Source organism: Oryzias melastigma, linkage group LG16, assembly GCF_002922805.2.
Source record: "Oryzias melastigma strain HK-1 linkage group LG16, ASM292280v2, whole genome shotgun sequence".
NCBI lineage: Eukaryota > Metazoa > Chordata > Actinopteri > Beloniformes > Adrianichthyidae > Oryzias > Oryzias melastigma.
The window spans coordinates 12,237,068-12,261,205 of NC_050527.1; the positions used below are offsets into that span (position 1 = coordinate 12,237,068).

Below are 24,138 nucleotides of genomic sequence, written 5' to 3' on the forward strand. Positions count from 1 at the left end.
AAGATCAGTGCAATTAAAGCAAACAAATGAGCATCTTTGCACATTAATTTACTACAAAGAAAGCAAATCTTTTGTGTTATATCTACTGTACAACAAAGTAAGGTCAAATGTGCCGTAATATATCAGTTTAATTTAGTAAATCAAGAAAAATGCTGCATTCATTTTAATTTAGGAGAATCAATAATCTGTTGAACTCTATTGCCCCCTAGCGGCTAAACGCTCACTTACATTGTGTTTTCGCTAATCGAAGGTCTTTCTCTGCGTTCGATTATTTCCAGCATCGACTTCTCTGGTCTGGATGTGTCCAGCTGTAGCAATGGCCGCAGTGGAGACAGGAGAGGCTTCGAAAAACAGCAGCGAGCCGGCCGCGGGATATGAGAAGAAGTGTATTTTCTGTAGGATCGTGAACAATGAAATGGGGACGGAGCTGCTGCACAGCGTGAGAGTGCTGACGTCACTGATAGATGTGACAACTAGCTAGCTATGTGAATCTGCCCTCTCTGTTTTAATTATTGAGTTGTAGTTTAATCACCAATAATAGGTTTATTAACATGTGTATGCTGTGATAGAAACAAATACAATAAACTGTCATAGACTTAAAAATGTGCATGTTGTTTTAGGATGAGGAGATCTCGTGTTTCAGAGACATCAAACCTGGAGCTCCACATCATTACCTGGTGGTACCAACTAAACACGTGGGAAACGGCAAGTCACTCAGTAAAGAGCACGTGCCGTTAGGTAAAGATAACAGGCTGAACTTTTGACAAATGTTTTGGTTTTAGGGGTGAGAATAGGCCTTTGTAGGTTCACTTCTTTCCACTACCCTTCAAGCAATTTTGATTTTTCTTTTAACTGCTTGAAAAACAGTAAACCAATTCCAATTTTGATTTATAATTTCATTTTCTTTGTGTCCAGTGAACCGGCTAGTGGACATAGGGAAGGAGATCCTTCAAAAAAACAACGTGACAGATCTCTCTGATGTCAGGTAAACTAAAAATCTGTCAGTTTCAGTAAGTATAAACACAACAAAATACAAAAAAGGCTGACTGACCATTAATTCTATTAGAAAGAAGTCTTTTTAATTGACAGAGGTGTATCTGTGTTCTATTTTCTCCTGATTCTCTAGACAGGGTGATGGGAAAACTGCCAAAAATGACATTAAACCTTAAGATAAAAAAAGTAATTTAACATAAATAAACAAAATAATCTACTAAAAATCAATTTTATCAATACATTAGAAAGATATAATAGTATTTTAGGGTATCATATGATAAAATGACTTAAAAATTCTAGATAAAACAATAAAAAGTCAACAGTGTAATCTGTCACACCACAGGAAAGTTTGATTAACTTAAGCAACAACTTAAAGTAGTAATAACTCTGACTTTTTTTTAATCTGTTACACATAAATAGAAGTAGTTCAACGTGCTGGAGTGTTACTGATTCATGCAGAAGACTTTTATTTTTACTGCTCGTTGGTAACACAAAAAAACATGATGAATATATCTTTGTAATTACAGAATTGTCATTTTCTGATGAAGGGCAGTTTGGTTCTGTTGTTTGCATTTGTAACCTGCTCAAAAGTGGGTTTATTTTAAGTATTTTGTATAAGTTTTGCAGAAGAAAGACGACAACGGTAAATGAATGTTTCCACAGCAGCGAGGAGCTCTGTTCAGAAAGATAAAGTCTGTATCAGTTACTCAAGAACTGGTTAGTTTTATTTAAATGATCTTTTTTTGCCAGTTTTATCTTTACAAGAAAAAAAATGTTTTTTATATAAATCTCAAAGTTAATCATATAAAAACAAAACAACATAGTGTGCAAACGTGTTTGGTGAAAATGAAAAGGTGAACAGAAAGGTAAAAACTTTGTTTTTCTGTCCCATTAATTAATAAAGCTATTGGTACATTTTCCTTATTTTTAATTAACGAAATGTTAGAATCATAATCATGTTCAGCTTAACCTAGTTTTGTGTGCAGGTTTGGTTTTCATTGGCCGCCCTTCTGTTCGGTGACTCACCTGCACCTTCATGTCCTCGCACCTGCCAGCCAAATGGGCTTCATGTCTCGGCTCATCTTCAGACTAAACTCCTACTGGTTTGTCACTGTAAGACCCATCATCAAGATTTAACAGCGCAAATGAATGAAACAATATCTAAAATATGTATTTGTTGCACATTTTTTCTTTCCCAAAGTTGCAACATTTTTTTTACCGTTTATTGTTTTTTTTTTATGTGTTGTAGGCAGACCAGCTGATTGAAATTATCTCATCTAAAGGAGACACTAACTGATGGCTTGGATCACATTACTCCACCTTGAATATTTTTGAAACATAGGATTTACTTGAGATATTCCATTTTATTATTTTAGCTTATAATAATACTGACACTTTGAAAGATTTCAATTGAATGTATGTCTTTAAACTGTATGGAATGTTTTCACGATGATATGATTAAAATAAATTATTCTACTGAGATAAATACTGCTTACTTACTATCTTATTTGGGACTCAGAAAATGTTAAAAAAAAAGTTCTCTGTTTATATCAACTTCAATGCTATGAAAAAAATATAGTTTTTGCTCAAATTAAGACTCCTTTTTAGCTTTGAAAAAAATACTTAAGTTGGACGAATTCTAAAGCCTCAAAGCATGATGGGAAAAATCTGACCTTAAAGTGAAATTCCCAGAGCATCTGACACTGCATATGAAGAGCTACACTACAGAATATGAAAAAAAATCGTGGTACTCTTCTATTTATTCATTCTTGTTTTTAAAATATATTTTAAACTATTGGAACATTGGAGATGTGGAAATGAGAAATGTGTTTAAATTAGGGATATAAATGTATATATATATTTTTGTCTAAAGTAAAGGAAAATATATTTGGAAAATGATAAGTATGCCGAAGAAACAAATGTACACACTTTAAGACGTTAAAACAAGTGATAAATGATGTTAGATGTTTGGTTAAACTTAATATAGCACTAAAGAAACTTGACTTTTTGACAACACGCCAGCTTTTATTCTGAAAGATAAACTTACATTCATGAAAAAAAAATGATGCCACTCTTAAATACTGAATATAATCAAATAAATGTGTAAAAGATATAAGCATTCATTTATAATAAATATGTTAGCTGCTCTGCTGTTGCACTGTCCTCTAAAAGTTAACAGACACCCACGTCTCTATGTTTAACTACACAAGCTGGTGCTTACATCTTCAGTTACATGAAACCACGGCTTTTGTTTCACCATTTCAACAGGCTTTGTTGTTTAAGCTGATTTTTACCTAGTGCAAGTTTAAATAAAGCATTAGTTAGTTCCTATTTTTTCATTACAGTTTCAAACAAAAGAGATGTGAAGTTGTCGTTTGGGAGATCTCTCTTTTATAACTGTGCCGTTATGCATCCAGTGAAGTCGGATCAATTTCATTCTATGTCACAGACAGGTACATGTTCACTGGGGAAAAGTTTCAGTTTCATTCTAGCTGTCCTTCAGCTGCTCCCTACTTTCACAACAAAAACACAAAACTCTGCTTAGTATGTACTTCAAAAGTACAGATTAGTGCATATAATTAACTTGCATTTTTGCTACTCTAGGCTGCTAAAAGTAAGAGCTGTTTATCAAAAAAGCAAAAAAAAAGAAGAAGAAGCTTCACATAGGGGTGTGTATTGGCAATATTCTGGCGATACGATACAAATCCCAATACACGTCTCACAATACGTATCACGATATATTCCACGATTGTATCAAAACACCTATTATGAAGCACCGCTTTATAATGGCTGTTATGGAAAACAAAAATTAGACGCTAAAGAACGCTTATAAATAATTCATTAAATACTGTCATGTCAATATTATAAATCGATACATGTATCGCCAAACAAAATATCAAAATATATAGCCAAATCGATTTTCCCCTAGTTTCACATGAGTGGGTTCTATAGAAAGTATAATAATAAAATAACAGAAACAATAATACTTTTATAATTACATCAAGAATTTAAAAAGTGTGTTTTCCTAATATATATATGTGACTAAAAATAATAATACAATGTAAACAAAGGCGTCCTCTCCTTTAGGAGTTCTTGTAGTCATTGTTCCAGGGTGATAACTACATGATCGTCCTTCCCCTGCCAAAGCATCTCTCCCTCAAAGTCAACCAGTCTCTGCTTCCTGGCGCGTAAAAGTATTCCCACCAGTTTATTAGAGATAGTCACATAATGCTCAAACAGCTTCCCAAATTCCACTGTAACCACTTTCCCAGCTCCATCTCTTTCCTTCAGCTCCCCGATGCTCCGGATCACGTCACAGAGCTCCTGGACCTCTCTGCTGATGAGCGTTTGGGCATCTTTGCCACGTTGCTCCGTCAGGGATCCCTGCAGGGGTCTTCCATAATCATCCTGTCCCCTCTGATGGACTGTCCCGCTCGGTCTGGTGTGGTGGCTGAAGGGGTTGTTCTTCTGGTACTCCTGCCGCTCACTGGACCACTTCTGCCAGTTGTCTTTGAGGCCTTTCACAGAAACATTGTGGTGTGCAGCAGAATCTCTGGACTGAGCAGGAGCACAGACCTCCCCTTCAGGCTCCATGGTGATGTTTCCTCCAAAGAGTCCAGTCATTTCTGTCCACAAAAACACAACTTTCATTATTATTCAAAATACTCCAAAATTAATCATAATTAATGAAGTTTTTCCCCTTTTTTGAGTCTGACTAATTCTAAGAGGAATAGATTAAAACTAAAATAAATGCAAATTTCATGTTTTGTAAATTATAACCTTTAAAGAAACACAAAAAACAAAAACTAAACTTACAACTGAGTTGTTCACACCCCTTCACCAAAACTAACGCGTCATTTTTGCAGCCAAAGTGCAACGATTTGTAGTTACACTTTAACTGCTTGGCGTGTTTTATCGAGCCAGCAGCTTTGCTGACAGAAGCAGGGTGCGGATGCTTTCAAAGCGCCAAGCCAAGTCACTTTGATTGACAGGTGTATTAGCCAATAGCGTGGAAGGGTTAGAGTAAAGAGCCAATCACCGTCCGGGAGGGAGGAGGTCCACAAGGTGTCCCTGAAGTAAAGCAGATTACAGCTGCAGATTCTCTTCACATTTCATTTACGGTGGTTTGATAAAGTTAAGAAACAAAATAAACAAAAGAAAACAATAAATAAACACATGCAGAGGTGTTGTTATTTTAATTTGATTGAGGGACATTTTCCATGGGGCAAACGTGAAAAAAAGTAATTTAATAGATTAACAAGTTAAGGAAGCCATTATGTCAAAAGCTGTTAAAAACATGCATATTTTAAACTCATTTTATGGTTCAACACAACTATAGCCAAAGCGGTACGCTGTTTCAGAGCCGAGTTTCCAGCCGGACATGTTATGTGTTACAACAAAGATGGCTGCCCACTGTAGCGGTTCACGCCTCCGGTATTTAATGCATCTCGCACAGGATAATGTGGATTTCAGGTTACCGGTAAATGTTTCTTTTGCTATTTTTTTTTAATCTGACAGTGTTTCTTTAGCTGCTAGCTTAAATGTTTAATTTAGTAAGTGTTGTTAAACCAACAACCATCCTCTCTAAACTGTGCTTGTGTTAGCTTTAGCTTGATAAACTGGAAATCCATCAGTATGACTGCCTTCATTTATGAAATGACAACTGCTGGGAATGATAAAAGTTTATAGGGTTTAGTTTGAGCAGTTTTCAGGTTGATATTTCACATGTGTAGAATATCAGACCTCCGTTTGCTAAACTCCTCTCACATCTTTATTGGGGAGACAAATATACCTTCGGAATTAATTTAAAAATGTCTTTATCTAAATGTTTTGGTCAATTCCTACATCATTTAATATCTGGAGATATGCGTTCCACTCGAAACGTTCAATTTCTGAAGAAAAACCTAAAACTACAGATTCATGTGCCAGCTTTAATTTCCATACATTTGTATCTGAATACGACAATGAAGATTTCATTCTTTTAAATTAAGTGATCAAAAAGTATTCAATCATGAGACTGACAGGTATGGGTATGAACATAAACAAATATATGTACCTAATTGGGACGATTTGTTTGTTATTTGTGTATTTTCTTTTCTGTATTTACAAAATAATAATAATCAATAAGCTGTACTTGAGCACTTTTGATATTTTTTAAATGTATTTTATCTAGTCACTATAAATGGTTAATTTTACATGTGTTTATGTTTTTTGTTGTAGGAAATTAAAGCTTTGCTTGCTTTGAGGGGGAAACAGTTTCATCCTTGTGAAAACTTCAAAGAACAGGTTTGCAACCAACTAGTAATTCTTTTAAAATTAACTTTTCATTGTTTTGGTTTTGATAAATTGCTTTAGAAAAGACATTTCAGCAGTTTACAAGTCAGTACGCTAGGACAGTGTTGATTTATCGCTCCCCCTGTGTTTTGCATCTTAAAAAATCTAAATATCAGAAAAAAAAATGCATAACAAAAATGAATTTGAGAGTGTAACAAATCCAAGACCTACTGCTTCAACCTCACACCCAATGTCATAATTTAAGGAGGATTATTCTGGGTCATCTGAGTGTGGTGAGCATATAGCAAATAGTTTTAAATTGAAAACTGTAACCAGATGTCTTGTTTTGGGACTCAGTAAAGGATTCTCTCTCATCAAATTATAGTTTGAATCCAGTTCAATATAAAATATGTTTTCTTAGCTGTGTGCTTGTATACCTCAGTCTCCTTTCTGGTGCTTGGAGGATTTGTCAGAAGATGATGTCCGCAGTGTCATGGCCAGATCTGTTTGTGCAAAGTAAGTTTTAGCTTTTTAACAGAATAAAAATGGATGACTCGTGATGTAAAAAATAAATCTGTTTTCAAAGTAGTTTTCTTTCTGACTGTATTCATTTTACATTCTAACTTTGCATTTAATCGTCCGTTCAGGTCTGCCTTTGAGCTTTGGGGTCATGGACAGACAGACGGGGAACTCAGAACATCTCTCCTTAACTACCCACCTCAGAGCATGGTTTGTGAAAATGCTCTCACATTAATTAAAATCAGATCATATCTAAAATGTCTAAAAAGTGTTTGTTGATCCAACAGAGTCCATTCATGCACAAAGACTCTACCTACAGAATTAACGTCTATACTTTCAACAAAACGTTGCTGTTTGCAGACAGAATCAAAAAGATTGATGTAAGTAGGAAGTTACTGATTGTTGGAAATGACATTGTGTTTTTAGGAAAATAAGTTAACAAACATTGCTTTGATTACGATGTGTTTTTGCAACCAGGCTTTGGAATATCTTCCCTTTGAGGGCACAGTGAGCTTGAAGACCCCTCAGCACATCTTCTGTCTGCTGGAGGATTACGGCACAGATCCCAACAACATCCCAGAGCGTCCCGACTATATCTACTTCGGCAGATGGGTGAGGAGCACAGCTTGTTAACATGATAACAGACTGGGTTAGACTTACAGGTTTACATGTGCATGTCAGATAGCAGATGGTCAGCGGGAGCTGATTCGCACCCACAGTGTGAAGAACAGACACTTCATAGGGAACACCAGCATGGACGCTGGCCTCTCCCTCATCATGACCAACCATGCTAAGGTCAAAGAGAACGATCTCGTCTTTGACCCTTTTGTTGGCACGGGTAAGATCGTGAAGACTGAAAATATTACTGCAGACGATCAGTCAGTGAACGCTTCTTTTGTCTTTGTTAGGGAGCCTTTTGGTTGCATGTTCTCATTTTGGAGCATATGTGTGTGGAACAGATATCGATTACAACACCATACATGGCAGAGGTACGTTTAGTCTTCCAGACCTTTGTTTTTGTAATCAAAGACAAGAAATGTACTCAAATGTATCATCCGTCGCTTTGGTTTGGAGGACGGTCTAGTCGCAAAAACCAGAAGTGGAGGGGACCGGACGAGAACATCAGAGCCAACCTCAGACAGTACGGAACGGAGAAGATGTTTGTGGATGTGATGGTTTCTGATGCATCCAAGCCAGTGTGGAGGAACGCCGCTCTGTTTGATGCCATCATCACTGATCGTAGGTCCAGAGTTTTTTCCAAACATGCATAAAAATGTTACAGAAATCAAACCATCTGTATTTGCATTTTTAGCTTCTTTTTTTGCATGTCAAACAACTTATAACCATGCTTATCCAAATATGTAAATTTGTCTAGAAAATTTAGGAAAAAAAACTTGTATTTGTTTAATATTATTTTCATTTTTATTGTACCCATATATAGTTGGACTCTTCATTTTTCACTGTCTGTATATTATTATTTTTGGATCATTACAACAGAAGCTGTAAATCAAATAAATGTTCAACACGTGTTGTTACCAAAACACAACAACAAGTTGTTCACAGGAAAAACAAACAAACTGCATCAATTTTTGCATTTTTCTCCTAATTAAATACAGTTTCCTAAATGCTTCACGTGTTGGAAATCACTTGTTATCAGAGACTAACACAGACACAGATAGTGACATCAATATTATGCGACTACAGACTGAACACGTGTTACAGCTGCAGCATAACACAAGAAACGTGAGCTGACAAAAAGTCAGCAAGAAAACAAAGTTAGCTTGTTTTTGTGACCTGCTGTATGTTGATGATGCAGATAAGGAGCCAAAAGCTATTCGTTTTTAAGAGTAAAAACGAACTTTTGCTGTCATTAAATTTGTCCGTTTCTGTCTTTTATTGGTCTCCACCATCCATAGCTCCGTACGGTATTCGGGAATCCACAAGGAAAACCGGCTCCTACAAAGAAAACACTAAACTACCTGACGGCAAGTGAGTTCCACCAAACCTGCCTGTGAACACTTCAATTACAGTCTGACTTGTTTTGAAATAACTAAACAAAATCTTAATAATCTGTTTTCTGTTGTAGCTATGTAGAGTCCCATGTGCCAGTCTCTCAGGCCTACCACCTGAGTGACATCTTCACAGATCTGCTGAACTTCTCTGCTCACCACCTGGTTTTGGGTGGGAGGCTCGTCTACTGGCTGCCTATCTACAGGCCAGAGTGAGTAAACACACATTTCTTTTAATAGTAGCAAATGAATGTCTGGAGTTTGACCTCCAGTAGTGAATATTTTACCGTTCCAACCTAATAACCCTTTTGTTGATGGACAGAAGGACACCAGATGGTTTGAGGTTTGCAAGAAAAAAATTAGGAGATAATGGCAGACTACTTAATTTTACACAATGACGAAGTACGGATTATAGAAAAGTGATCACTGTCTTCATTTTTATTTGTTGTCCATACTGGGCCACAGAATGTACCAAGGTTAGGTTTGAAAAGAAGCAACAACTTGGAATAAAAATTTCACAAAATCACCCAGAGGTAAATTTTATTTAAAGGGGAAGTCTTGCATCTTATTTATTTGTATAAATGTAAAATTTGGATGTTTGTGGATCACAATGTGATCTTTAGTGAGAGCAGGGAGTGATTGGAGGAACCTCTAAAGGAGTGGAGGTTTGTAGTTGCTTCAGTCATGAACTCAGCTGTTAGAAAAGATTTTCTGAAAAAATCTGAGAATAAAAAAATGTATTTTTTTTCTAGCTCGCAGTACACAAAACTTTCATTAGATTATCTATTTTCTAAACGGTTCAATCAGTTTACATTTTGGTTCAGAGTTAAAGAATATCCACCTTTCAAAATACTTTTACTCAGAAATTCTGCTTTTCTTCAGTTCTTAAGTTCTAACAGCAGGGGGCAGACGTGTTCCACAAATCAGACTAGGATTTACAGAAAAACCTTTTGCTTTAGATAATAAATTAAAACATTTCTAAATAATAGCCAATTAAAAAAAAAATCGATTTTAAAAAGCAGAACACATTCCTGGGGTTTTTTAAACAACTTTTTAAACTTTTGAGTTGTATCTGCAACTTTAAAATCCATTCATTATTTGAAAATATTAAACAGAAAAAAAGCCCAGTTTGTAAAATTTTCATTATATACTTCAAAACATGAATGAATGTTTTTTCAAAAAGTGCAACAAAAGCACATCAAAGCATTTAATAGGTTTTGTGTGATCTTACATCCGACCCCCTAATGTAACTGATGACGTAACTGTTATTAGCAGCGGTCTTCACCCTTCATCCCATGTGATTATAAATAAGCGTACCATGATGCTTTTGTCTTAGATGAGCCTCCAATCAGCCGTGGATCTTTCCAATATCTAGTTACTTCTCCTGAGTGTATCACAGAAACATCTCTGATGTCAGAGCTGCTGCAAGTCACACTGGAATGTTTTAGTTTAGACACAAATAGTAAGAAAACTGTTTCTCTGCAGATATAAACAAGTTTGAACTTTCAAAGAATCTGGTGTATTCTGTAAGTAGTCAGAAGTAGGAGCATTTTGACATGGGAGTTGCTCAACTCATTTTTGAAACTCTAAAGCAGACTTTAGAGAGCTGCATGCAACCTCTACGAACCATATTTACAGTTTTCAACATTAAATACTGGTAGGTTTGCTTATATTGTTTGAAAATCAGATTGATTGAAAGACTGGAGACCCCTTCCATCACCTTCTTTAGACTTTTTCTTCAGAGGTTGAAGAAATAAAAATTATGGTAGCTGATCATGGCTGTAACAGCATTGTGTCTCTGGGTGTATTCTAAGTGGACACATTTGATTCACTTAAAGTGAACCAGAGTTTGTTTTCTCCGATAATCCCGAACTCATTTTCAGTCTGAATACACCAGGAAGCGCTCTAGGATCCATGTTTCGAGATGGTCTCAGTTTGTTTCCAATCGGACTGAACTCTGGTTTGCTCTGAGTTTCCTCAGTATGGATAGACTCCATGTTCGGAGCGGAATAACTGAACCAAAACGGCCATTTTAGCTGGGCATTATGGGATGTAAACACAATAGCAGAGCAACAATAAGACGCAGCAACTCATTGAAATGTGGTCGGATGAATCCAGGCTCATTGAAACAACTTTTAACATGAGACTCATTGCTTTTCACTCTGTTTTTCTGACAATCTATATGTCATAAAGACTTATCAGTCTAGTTTCTTATCTGACGACGTCTCAGTAGCTGCATTGCAGCATGCCTCTACCGTAGTAAAGTAGGAATTGAAAAAGTGTTGTACCTGATGTTAATGTGGACGTTCAGAAATGATCAGTGAAATATAAAGTTTGAATAAGTGAACTGTCCCTACAAGAGTTACAGAGCTTAGGACTTCCATTATTCTTTCTCTCGCTGCTTTGCCCCGCCCTCATAATTCCTGGCCAATGACTGAACAGATCTTTAGTCACATGGTTTTGTTTACGAGCTTTGGTTGGAACCAGAAAAAGCTGGTAGGTGGCAGACCCAATTTAGTGGTCTCTATCTGGACCAAAAGACGTTTCCAGTCTGAGTACACACTCTGTCGCCAAAGTTACACAAAATATGATCCACAATATCATATTTTTAAATAATTTATGGGTTTTGGGTTCAAAGACAAAATCTGCATCTCCTCTAAAATGTGATTTTGTTCTTTGATATTGTTTCAATATTTGGATTTGTTTGAAGCTTTTTCCCTTCAGCACTTTTACATGCCGGCTCTAATAAGCACTTTCCTCCGTGTCTGACCACCAGCATCAATGACAGCAACAGAATTGTTCACAGGTGTGTTTAGCTTTTCCGAACAATAGAGTCTGGCTGCAGGAAATGAGCCTGATTGTGGATGAGCACGTCTTTGCAAACAAAGGTCTGGTTTGTCAAAAGTGCTGTGTCATGGTAAACAGTTGGGAAGTGCAGGTGTTCACCTGGGAAAATAGGAATTACATCAGATTGTTGGTGTGATCACATGACTAGGAAGAAAACCCCAAAAGGATGGAGCTTTTTTCATCAATGATTACAAGACTCTGAAGTCTTGTGGGGTTTTTTTTATTTTTTTGCTCTCTAGAGAAAACGATGTGTTCACTTACACCAAAGATTTTGATTTGCCCTTGTGTGTTCATTACAATATGTAAAAGAAGTGTTCAGGAAAGCACTGTTTGATTAATAACTAATTAGTTTGTATAATAATACAGAAAGTAAGTATTTAGCTTCTAAAAACAATCAAGAATTCTCTTCCTCCCATTTTAGTTTCTTCTTCTTTAAAAAGCTCTTCTATTCTCCATTTAATATCTGTATGAACATTATCTTTTTGAACTGGTTATCCATAAAAAAGACAGCTGTTCACACCCTTAAACAGACTGTTACCTCTCCACTATAACCAAAGAGCTGTCAAAGGACACCAGGTACAAGACTGTAGACCTGAACAAGACTGACATGAACCAGTCTACAACAAGCATGTCCAAAGTGTAGCCCATGTGCTAAATGCAGCCCATGTTGGCATGTTTCTTCAATGAAATATTAAAAAAATGCAATAAAATGCTCATTAAAAAGTTAATATTGCATTTATTGTTTTTAAACTCGTTCAACTCGATGGTTCTCACAGGTTTTCACCTCACCATATCTGGGCTTCAATGCAAAAAATGTAGACATCCCTGATCTACAATATGCAAGCAGCTTGATGGGAAGAGATCAACTGTTGAAGAAGTTATTAGAACATGGAAAAAAATACAAGATCACAAGATGACAACCTGCGTCCACTTGTAGCTCTGTGGAAGATCTCACTTGGTGGGGTACAGACAATCTTTAGAATGGTGATTAAACAGTTCAGAACTATAAACTGGACAATAACCTGAAGAGAGATGGAATCACAGTTAAAAAGGCTACCATTAACACACAACATTGTCATGGACTCAAATCCTGCAGTGCTCCAAAGGTCTCCTTGCTTAAACTAGCACAGCCCAGACCTGTTTCAAGTTTTTCAGAGGCGATCTTGAGGATCCAGAGTAGTATTTGGAGAAGGTCATGTGGTCAGATGAAACCAAAAGGGAACTCTTTGGTATAAACGCCATTCGCCATGTTTGAAGGAGGAAGGATGCTGAGTTAGTTAGAACACAACACCCACTGTGACGCATGGGGGTGGAAGCATTATGCTTTGGGGTCGTTTTTCTGCAAAAGTACAGGAAGATTCATAAGGAAAGGATGATAGGGGCCATGTACAGTGAGATTTTGGAAAAAAAACCTCCTATCAGCGAGAGCGTTGAGGATGAAATGTGACTAAACCTTCTAGCATGACAATTATCTCAAACAAACCAACCGAGCAATGACACATGGTTCTGGAGCGGTCTAGGTAGCCTTTAGACCTGAATGGAACAAAGAATCTATGGAGGGAGTTGAAAGTCTGTGTTGCCCAGCAACAGCTCCAAAACATCTCAGCTCTCGAGGAGATCTGCATGGAAGAATGGACCAAAATAGCAGCAACAAAGAGAGAAAACCAACTGAAGACCCACAGGAAATGTATTGAGATTCACTTGTTTTTATTGACTAAATTCTTTTTTTTTTTTTTTGCAGCATTATATGAATAAAATTTTGTGTCTCACAGTGGAAGTGTTTCTATGATGGACATTATCAACCCCTCTCATTTTTTAGGTGGGACAACTTACAGAATCAGTAAATGCCAAACACTCTTTTTGCCCCGTTGTATGTGTGTGGTCTTATATTTGTGAACGTGTCCTCATCTTTACACATTCGTCTTCTTTGCTACTCATCTCATTGGTGCTGGACTCCGTTTTTGGTAGAGAGCTGTACCAAAATAAACATGTGAGCCTGGCAGGCAAGGCAATATATGAATTATCTGTCTCTATGGTCTGCAGGCTGACCTGAAAGTGTGTGTATATTTTTTGGGACGTGTATGTCTGCGTGTATATGTCCAGACAGGGTCTGTCTCCTGGGCCTAATCTGGGGCTCCGTGGGGGAGCTATCAGGTTTCTGTTGCCCCCCACGTTCGTGCGTGTGCCTCTGTGGTTGCAACAGAACAGTAGGCACTGTGTGTCTGCCCACTTTGTGAGGATAGAGGTGTGTGTGTGTCCAATGACAGGTGACATGAAGTGCTGTTAGCAACAAACAGCTTCTAACTCAGTTTCTACTCTCTTTAATCTTTGCTCCTCAAATGTAAATGGAGGTGGAGGTAAAAGATGGCGATGCACCGTCAGTCGTCACAACCAAATAGCGAGCTGATTATAACATAAACAAGGAAACCATAAATATGAAATTTGACATTTCTTCTATAGCCAATGAGTTTTAGTTCTCTAGGTTTTCAGCTTTATCAGCAAGTTGGAGAAAAAATAACCAAACTTAATAATCAGAAAGAGATTTTTCATACACGACCGTTAAAATGACCCTCTAGTAATTGACCGAGTTTCCATGCTTAAACCTAAATTAAAGTGAAGGGAGAATTTGTGAGGAGTGGCATTTTTATGATGTTTTTTTTATTATTTTATTTACGAAGGCCAAAAGGTTGCATGGAAAAAATGAAAGACTATCCCCATCAGGCCATTAACTCCAATGAAGCTGTTCAAACTCTCCCCTCCTAAGTTGTTCTGGTTGGCAAGAGGAGGTATCCTGTGGATGCTTCAGCCACCAGTCACCGTGGTGACCAAACATTATCGCCGAGACCCACATGTGGCCCAGGCAACAAGGCAAACAGTCATGCACAAATGGGGATTCAAGTAGGGACTGTTGCTATTCAGATGTTGGTTTGGAGAAAGTGCTACTGCCACAAACGTGTAAACATATACATCATCCGCTGTTAATAGGCCTTAACCTGGCCTGGCTGGTGAAGAAAGAACCAGCAGTCAAGGTGACAAGGTTGGGAGGCTCCAAAACAAGCTCAAATGACCAGAACAGATGTTTCTGTTAATGTTTTTTCTTTCACCAAACAGGGTGGTAGGACATTAAATAAATCCCTGCTGGTCTTATTATTTACCTGTTGAGAAGGTACCTGAGCGGGGACATTAAGTCATTTTTTATCTTCATTCCATTCTTATTTTTTATTTTAATAAGTTATTTTTTTATAGATTTATAAAACATTAACATAACACAACAATTGACCTACGAATACAAAGATGAAAATTATGTGCAAGGAGTTGCAATTAATTCTCATTTTTAATCTCTTTAGGTTAATTGAAATTTACCCAGATTAGAACAGGTAGTTAATTTGCCCACGTTCATTTTTTTTAAATTTTTTATCAGTTTTATTTGACAATCATTTGTGATTGTATGTATTTATTTGGCATGTTTTCAGGTATTGTGAGGAGATGGTTCCCCATCATCCGTGTCTTCAGATCATCAGCAACTGCGAACAGACGCTCTCCAGCCACACCTCTCGACGCCTGATCACGATGGAGAAAGTCAAAGAGCCAGAGGTGGGCTTACAATACTCTGTCCTCCTTATGTAGTATCATATAGTGACTGTGAACACAGGGAACTGTTAGGTCAGTGATAATCGATAACTTTTGATGTTTTCCTCTGCAGGAATCTGACAGCTCTGCTCATCTATCAGACCCAAGCTTCAGCACCTACCAGGGACACAACGCCTTCAGAGAGAAATACTTCAGTGGACTGAATAAGAGATGTGTCAAGGACGACACAAAATACTTCCATGAAAATTAGTGACTTTAAGCATTTTTGTTGCATTATTATAATTATTATTTTTAATGTACTAGATAGAACATTTTTTACTGTTTTTATTATTTTTAATTCTCAATAAATAAGCAGATAAAACACAAGTTGTCAAGTGTGTGATGAAGTGTTTTGGTTTGATATAATATTAATGACTGGTCAGTGAGTACATGTTGTTGGTAGTATTTGATGTGTTCAATATTAAATCAGTTTAGGACACTACAGTAGGTTTGAATGCAAAAAAAAAATCATAGTGGGATAAAAAAACTACTCTTATACAAATGTAAACTTTATTCCTATTTCTAAGTTTTAAAATTGAAATTGATATGTGTGAACATGTTACAGCCTACAAACTTCTTCCTTCTAGGGTATCCACTTTTTACCAAAAAACAATGAGAGCAAAATATGTATTTATGGCTGTTTCAGACAGAGGTAGATTGCTGCCTCTGATTTTGTACATAGATATATATGTTTAAGATAGGACAATTTGAGATTTTTTGTCTTATGCATCTTCCTTTGATGATCAACCAGCAAACACTAGTCACAAAGTGGCGTAAAGTTTTCCAAAATCAAGGAGACTGAGGCAGCCTCCCTCAATCTCTGGGTACTGCGTCTGGTTATTTAATCTGGAGTTTTTCCCTCTAATTTCCAGATCCAATGACTGTTGAGGAGAAAAAAAAGCACCAACCAAATATTTGACAAATCTCCCGTCATTTGGAACTCTCTTCATAATTTTGAGTTTTTCGTTCACAGTGATGCAGGTAATCTATTACATTTGGGATGTGTGATGGATAAGGCAATACTGCCCAGTAGACACAGGATTAGTGGTTTGTCCCTAAATAACCTGAAAACTCCATATAATGCCCATCCTATGTGTTGATCTTCCCATTTAGCAGATCTCTGACAAGTCTTTAAATCTAACAAAAGTGATGTAGAATTTCCCATTTTTAGAACAATACTGCTGTTGTTTAATTTTGGCAATGTAGAGCTGTAGCTTACTCTTTTTGATACATTTTTTATGTTTAAAGAAATCATTGCTTTGCGTGTGTCATTTTGTGGAGATCTGTAGGCTAAATCTGAATGTAAATCTATGGTGATGGTCCTGCTTTACTTCAGGAGAAAGGAGTGTGTTTAGGTGAGGAGGAGCTCCTCCTTCTGGCAAGAGACCAAGCGTAGGGCCTCCTCACCTCTGCGCCACTACAGTAAGTCAGCAGCTTTAGTTGTTTTCCAACCACAGCTTACATGCAGCCGGCCTCATTATTCATCTCCAGAGAGCAGGCCTTCAGCTACATTATCCGGCTGCTCTGTTTATCACTCGAGCCTCTGTCTGTTCCCCACGCTTCCTTCTTTGAGTCCAAGGCGTCATCACATGGAACCCGGCTCACCGTCGTTTGCGGCGAGCGCTTGTATACAGTTCCCACAGAGCCCTTTTGTTGTCTGTCATAATTATGCAAAATCAAGTGGTTCCATAAGACAAACTGATGGCTGTTCTTTACTTATCTCTCCTGCCGCTTTTAGAGCCTGCTATTTTTTCTGCTCAGGAAAATGAGGCCCTGGTTTGCCACAACAGACGACCTCCGTACTGTATTTTGAAGACGGTGGCCTCAAAGCAGCAGCTTTCTGTAACGATGTTTGAGTAGAGCTTTTCCTGTGAGTGTGTGTTGCTAGTGGAGAGTGAGAAGACGTTCTCGAGAGCGCTCGGCTTCAATGATGCAGACTATAATTAGGGAGAGGGCGTGTGCACGCCTGTGTGTGTGTGGGAGGGGATATCCTCTGCAGCACGTAATACTGTCCAGACGTGGAGGAAGTTTGGTTTGTGAATGTGTTTATGCTTATACATGTTCTTGTGAGATCTGGTTTTGTTTGATTTGGGATACCAACTGCAGCACAGCCGTTTCCTGATGTCTCTCTGCAAAAATAAGGCGGTCTAAATTCAAAAATAGTCACATTATAACCATCAGCTTGCTTGATAATTACAGAGATGGGTTTATTTTATTTCTAGTTTCCTTTGGGTAATCAAGTCTGTTTTAGTTGGTTTTAAAGCAGTTTTATTACCAGCTTGTTGTATCTTGTCCACAAATTTCCAAGGTTCTCCTCTGACCAGTCCTCCTCCTCCTCACTTTTTTATTTTTAAAGCAGAACTCCCAATGAAGCCCAATGTCTTGGACCAGTGACTCCCGATTAAACTCCCTTAAACTGAAATTGAACTTCAACCTGTTGAATAAGATGATTGAGGAATTATTGGATACAACTTTATATAAGAGTCTTAGTTATAATTTCAAATTGAAATTAATTTTTATCCCTAAATTATAATATTAATAATAAAAGCCTTCTCTTAGAAATAAAGGAAAGTCTGCATGCATTCAAGACTATTGATTTTAAACAACTATTATAGATGTGACCAAAGAAAGTCATGTTTAATCACAGGAGCTGTCTCATAAAATTAGCATATAGAGAGAGAATCACACTCACTCCTATAGGAACATTTAGAGTCACCGGTCAATCTATGAAGCATGTTTTTGGAATAATCATAGGTGGATCTGTCTGAAAATAAGACTCTAGATTCGCTGATGTCAAGGCAAACAAAATAAGTAAACTAGTGAGGATAATAAAAAAAATAAAAAATAAATAAAAAACGGGCTGAGGAGCACTTGATCTGACTTGGTGTGGTGGGAATACAAAGGAATTTGTTTGTCAGAGGACTCACTGGCAGAGCTAGTTTCTGCTTTTGTCACTCCAGATCATTACTCGTTTTAGGTAGTACTATCTCCAAACCTGCTGCTGTTGATGCAAGTCTTCAGGCAGTTTGGTACTTTTTATGAAAGCAAACCAAGAGTAAGAAGATGTTTGGTAATCTATGCCAAATGCCAGTTAAGTCGATAGCATTACAGAGGTGTAAAGAACTCTCATGTTTCTCTCAGCCTGAAAGGGGAACAGAATCTCTCAAAGTAAACAAAACAAATCGTCCAATTTACACTAAGTTCAACGAGTCATGATATTTATTTATTCAACTGTTAATTGGTTCAGAAAACACATTTTTTGTTAGTAAAGGAGTAATGCTGCTGAATGGTGTTTTTTCTAATTGGTTAACAAAAAAGTATTAACTGTTTAAAAAAATCACAAAATATAATTAAATAAAACCAGTGCTCTAGTAAAAGCACATGTTACAATAAAAAAAAAAATAAAGAATACAAATTCTGGAAACACTCCTGGTTTTCAAAGTGGTCATATAAAATTAAAACACAAGAACATTATAGAAATGTAATTAATTTTGTTTTATAATTTTGTTTGTTAAGAATAATCTGACAGTTTGAGATGAACATTCTGATTTTTTTTTTTTGTTTCACTTTAACTTTTCATTTTAACTCATTTCTTTCGCTCTTTTTGATTGTCCCTAAGATCAATACGTATCGTAATCTTTGAAAACAATGAAATCTAATACCAGCTGACACATTTCACGTAGTTTGTGTTGCAACTGGTGGAGTGTAAACGTGAAAATATGTGTTGCAGTAAGATGTAAGATTTCAGTTGAACGTTGTGTGAGTTTTTCTGGAGTTGCAGGTGTGTGAGAGCACAGCTGGTAGTCATGAGTCTCCAAGCTTAGCGTGCACACACACACACACACACACCCAGGACCACATGGTACACAGGTGTTGTGCACCTGCCTGCATCTAGGGGAATTTGGACACCTGCAACCCTCTGCACCTTTTTATCTCCGCCTCCAGCGCCCTTAGGTCACATCTGTGCCCCCATTAACCTGGAGAAACCCTGCTTAGTCTCTGTGGATGATCATCAAAGTAAGTGGAGACTGCTACATCTCCCCAGCTGTGATTTCTCACACATGCAAGTGAAACTCGAACTGTCCTCTGACTACAAGAAATTGATACGCAAAGGGAGGCAGTTTCAAAGATTAACAACTGTAGTGATGCATCAAGTGGGATGACCAACATTTTCCAGCATCACCGACTTCATTGCCACTAGATGGAAGCCTTGAGCAGAGAAACCTTCCTCTAAAGTGATGGCTGAAGTTCCTGCATGTGCGCTCTGCTGTATTCCAACATGCAAACTGTTAGTCATACAATCAGGGCTGTGCAGCTTGTAAACAAACAGTTCAGTGGCTAAGCTTTTGAAGTGATATAGCTGTGGTTGAGAAAGTGCAGGGCAGCTCTGTACACACAACATCCTCTTTAAGATACTCGCCTGGAAGTGGTGAGGGTTGTTGGCCCAGGAAGTAAAGGGGGTGACTGAACGTCTTGTCACACAACTTCCTCATCCTTTAAATGACCACATTTGTCTATTTTTTAAATAATTACATAAGGCTTTGGCATAAAGGAAATCTCTTGTAAGCTGTGATTTTAATGCTTTAAACCAAACTAAAGTCTTCTTGATGGTTAAAGAGCTTGTTGTGTTCACAAACATGTGACCTTAAAGGATCACACATGCATTTTTTTTTTTTTTTTTAGGTTTTCTGTTTGTGTGAGGACTGAAGTGTGTTCATGGGGTCATCACACTTATTACGACCGGAAAGTATTTATTGCGGAGAGCGGGAGTGAGCAAAACAGCAAAAACAAACATTGAAGCATATGTGCTTGATTTTATGCTTGTACTGTCTGTGTGCACGAGTGGGTTCCTGCGGTCGTCAGTGCTGCTCTTCATTAATGTTGGAAAACCGCTCGATGGCTTCCTGACGCCTTTTGTTAATGCCTCCGAACTGCCAAAGAGGCACAAACACATAAACACACTGCCAAGATGGCAAACATGGTGGCTCTGACACATTTCCCCTTCCACTCTTTCTTGGCCCATAAAGCTCTAATGTCTCTAAGTGACCCTAATATATAACACCAGTGAATATGTATTATGAGAGTGTTTTTAATCCAGTTATACATTTTCCATGAATTCCAAGGGATATCAGGAGCCAGTCCCAGCATGCACCGGGCTAAAAGTGTGGAAACGACCTGGACAGGAAACAAGCCTACCATAGAACCATCACAGAGCCACTCACTCACACTGACACTAATGAGCCACTTTGCAAAGTGAGAGGAAAGCAAAGCTGCCAATGGAAATCTCTGAGAATACGGAAAGAAAACCACAAAGAAGAAATATTAATTTTGTCTGCTTTTCCAGATATTTATACACAAATGCATCTTTAGATGTGTTTTTTTACTCCTGGCTGCTCCCACACTGTTATTAGTTGCAGACTTTTATGCTAAAAAATGAATTATCTATTCCTTTAGAGTTTAAAAACAGCTGTACATGTTTAGTCCTCCTTGTCATTTTCCAAAAAACCTATCTTTTTTTTTTTATCTTCTTAACCCTCAGCCTACTTTGCACAGTTTTTGCAACCCACAGATCAACTCTCAAACTGAGAATTTACATCTTTCAGGATGAGCTGCTCTTCTCCTGAGCAGTGGAGAACAGTCGAAGTCGGGGTCAAATTTCAGCGATGCACCTCGGTGCCTCCTGGGAGGGCCCGGCTGAGGTGCTGGGGATATTGCATCTGCGCTTGTTTGTGTGAAACAGACAGTTGTGTGTCTGTGAGGATTCCTTGCTGTGCAGACACTGTGCTGATCACCCCCACAGCTCTCATGGCAGTTTAGCTGAGCGGAATGTGAATCCATGGGGGTGTGCGTTAGTCAGGGCCAGGGAACACGCACAGCTCTTTAATGCTTTCCTCTCTGGGACCTGCGGATACTATCGCACCCCTATCAGTAATGGGGCAATGGTCTCCTGGCTGCACTTGCACACCTGTCCTTTATGCCCAGGTGAGGATATTTAGGACTGATTGAGTTAAAACACATCCATTATCTAGTAGTTTTTTAGTCAAGGTGTTTGCAACTTGTATCATTTCATTTGAACTTAAATTACTTTTAATGAATCTAATTTTAGCACTGGCAGTCTAGGATTGCACACAAATACACGTTTGAATGAAACCTTGTTAAAATGGAACCCAAATGCAGAAGGGAGTTTGGACGGGATAGCTTAATGTCAACACTCTGGTTGTTTCGAAATAGAGATAAAAAGGGGATAAATAGTTTATAGTTGTGAAACCTATAAGTAAGAGGGTGATAGGGGAAGGTGGGCTGAGCATACAGCAGCTCTGAAAAACAAAAAGACAAGAATGTTACCAAGATGACAGACTGGCTGGTTCAGTGAAGAGCAATAATGGAGTTAGAATTCAAGGTGGAGATATTTATTCAACAAAACCATCACTTCACATTAATATACATTTTGTTGAACTTTTTTTTTTTAGATTTTAACAGATTTGCAACTTTTTACTGTCTTTTTTATGTAAAAAATGTTACTAAAAATGCACTCCAATCAATGTTTTTGTTGTATTTAGCATGTTTTTGTAGCATTTTTCTCATGATGGAGGACATTTTTAAAGAAAATAATACGAATAGTGCATTTTTATGTTTTTTTGTTTTTTTTTTATTGAAATAGTTGTGAATCACAAGCAGATGAATCAATACTGCTTAAAAAAACACTTGTAGTTCTGTACAAACTACAATCAGCAGGTCACAAGTTCCCTGCTTCACTGCATTCTGATGCATCCACTCACAAACAAACGGATCCATGTACGTCTTTGTTTTGCTCATCTGAGCTGGCACTTGGATTAGATAGCTCCAATATTGATTTTTGTTGGACTGCTAATTTTAGTTTGGGGTTGTGAGGGGCTGCAAGCTAGCAGAAGAGAGTGTAAAACAAAGGGATGATGGGAAATGAGCACAGGATTACTTCCCAATAGCAGCCCGCCCACAACTCAGAGGCAAATTTCCGATGAACTACTGCCACTCTACAGAAACTAAGTCCTTGAAAATGACAGGTTAACAACATAATCATAGATGAAAGACCCTGGAAATACTTTTACAAGAAGATCAATAGGAAACATTTCTAGTGGGTTCTAAAAAACTTAGATACGTTTGGTGGACTCACCACTTTATCCACCGCCTCTATGACATTAATAAAATGCTTTGTATGAAACTAAATTGCATTTTTTTTAGAAAACTGTTTAGTTTTGCAGTTTGTAAATGCAGCAAGTCCACTACTTTGACTCGTCTTCACTGAGATTTAACATTGCAGTCATGAGTTAGAACGTAGGGAGAGAATGAGATCTGTATGCTTTCACAGACCCAGCTGATAATGTGCACCATTGCTCAAAATATAGCTAAATGTGTCAGTTCTTAAATCATATCTTAAACTTCACCATATCTGGCAACCGTTACTAGAAAAGCAAATACCTGGAAAAAAAAAGGCAGAACAGTTCCAAAATGTACTTTCTTAAATCAAAACCGGCCAAAACCAGATCTCTACGAGGGTTGCACATCAGAAAGTTTGCAGTAATTATTGCTAAATGTTGTGGTGAATGTATGAGCTGACTTTTATGGATTAATTGTTGGTTAAATATGTTGATTTAAATATGACAGGATTGAGACAAAAGCATTTTTTTTTCCTAAATTCCCTTTTTTTTATACTGAATTAAAATGTTTGATATTAAGACTTTACTGGTGCTCTCCAGATTTAAAAACTAAACTACTGACATGTATTAAAACCGGACGACATTCATGACACAGACCCATAGGTGTACTGAGAAAAACTAAGACATTAGGCATACGGGAACTTTAATGACATTTTTTTCCATTGAGCTACCCTGCAGACAAATAAGAGGCTGACAAATAAACCAATGTGAATGAAGCAGTTCTTCATTTCATGTTCTTCTCTCCTGCGCTGTGTGGCCACATCCTCTCTGCCAGAATCTGACAGTGAGGAAGTCAAACCAAATAAACCCTGTAGATTTGAGTTATTGCTTGTTCTTGTTGTTACAGCTTGGAGCTGGCTAGGACCAACCCCAACTCTCATCCATGGAGCATTCAGAACCTCCCAGAGCAGTAACAACTCTGTTTTATGTTGCGGTGTAATAAAAAAAAAAAAGAAAAAAGTGAAATCTTTAGGGCACGCGTCTGCAGAACAGGTGTGTTAAACAGCAATATTACATTTAGTGTTTAATGCAGAAACCAGTAATGCACAAATAGAACTGAAATAAAGATGTTTCTCATTTTTACTTTTGATGTTTTTGTTTGTAGTGTAGCATATTATTGTTGTTTAGACACAATAATGCTTTGCTGGTGGCTCTGCTTGTGGAAATTATTTGTTAGGGGGAAAAAACAAACACACAAAAAACATTTTATGTAAATGCAGCTTGTAAATAATGATTTATGGTGTGTGCTGAAAGTTGATTTTATTTGTTTACCCAGTTTTGGATATTTCAGAATAGAAAGCATGTTTTTTTTGCATTTCATCCATGCACGACTTTTGTTAAACATTTTGTGGTCCTATGAATCCAAATAAATAAAAATGTGTTTGTGTAACTTTGAGTGTGTGCATGCAGGAACATGTTGGTGTGTGTAAATGTCAGCAAAGCAGAATCAGAGTTTGGGGCTCTGTGAGTGTGAGCGTGTACATGTGCCAGCAGTTTGTATAATGGGGGATTTCCGGAAAAATAAAAAAAACCTTCGTATTTAAGCAACAGATTGCTACTAAAACGCATCCTCTGGACTGTAATACTTTCGACTTAGCACCTGTCAGAATCACAGAGTGATTTACTATATGTGATAAGTACAAACCAACATCAGACTTACACTGTCACGT

The 24,138-nt window shown here is 37.5% G+C and overlaps 3 protein-coding genes across 4 annotated transcripts; 2 read left to right on the forward strand and 1 right to left on the reverse strand.

Moving 5' to 3' along the window:
* The first annotated feature begins 229 nt into the window (after nt 1-229).
* On the forward strand, nt 230-2,479 carry hint3 (histidine triad nucleotide binding protein 3). Of its 2 annotated transcripts, none has more exons than XM_024268444.1 (5): nt 230-439; nt 621-705; nt 916-985; nt 1,980-2,106; nt 2,243-2,479. In XM_024268444.1, exons 1-5 carry the CDS (start codon nt 299-301, stop codon nt 2,288-2,290), a joined length of 471 nt encoding a protein of 156 aa, XP_024124212.1. In that variant the 5' UTR covers nt 230-298; the 3' UTR covers nt 2,291-2,479. The 2 variants fall into 2 exon arrangements, with proteins under 2 accessions (XP_024124212.1, XP_024124211.1); XM_024268443.2 differs by having other exon boundaries at nt 234-439; nt 621-738.
* Nucleotides 2,480-2,809: 330 nt separating this feature from the next.
* Nucleotides 2,810-5,092, reverse strand: si:dkey-29b11.3 (actin-binding Rho-activating protein-like). Its single transcript, XM_036216025.1, has 2 exons — nt 4,810-5,092; nt 2,810-4,619 (listed from the first exon to the last, which is right to left on the reverse strand). Exon 2 carries the CDS (start codon nt 4,615-4,617, stop codon nt 4,093-4,095), a length of 525 nt encoding a protein of 174 aa, XP_036071918.1. The 5' UTR covers nt 4,618-4,619; nt 4,810-5,092; the 3' UTR covers nt 2,810-4,092.
* A 75-nt stretch (nt 5,093-5,167) lies between these two features.
* Nucleotides 5,168-15,599, forward strand: trmt11 (tRNA methyltransferase 11 homolog). The gene is made up of 13 exons (XM_024268412.2): nt 5,168-5,473; nt 6,214-6,279; nt 6,710-6,783; nt 6,915-6,996; nt 7,074-7,166; nt 7,264-7,398; nt 7,468-7,624; nt 7,695-7,775; nt 7,861-8,025; nt 8,703-8,775; nt 8,873-9,007; nt 15,116-15,236; nt 15,346-15,599. The coding sequence occupies exons 1-13, from the start codon at nt 5,375-5,377 to the stop codon at nt 15,481-15,483; spliced, it is 1,419 nt and encodes a 472-aa protein (XP_024124180.1). The 5' UTR covers nt 5,168-5,374; the 3' UTR covers nt 15,484-15,599.
* The last annotated feature ends 8,539 nt before the right edge of the window (nt 15,600-24,138 follow it).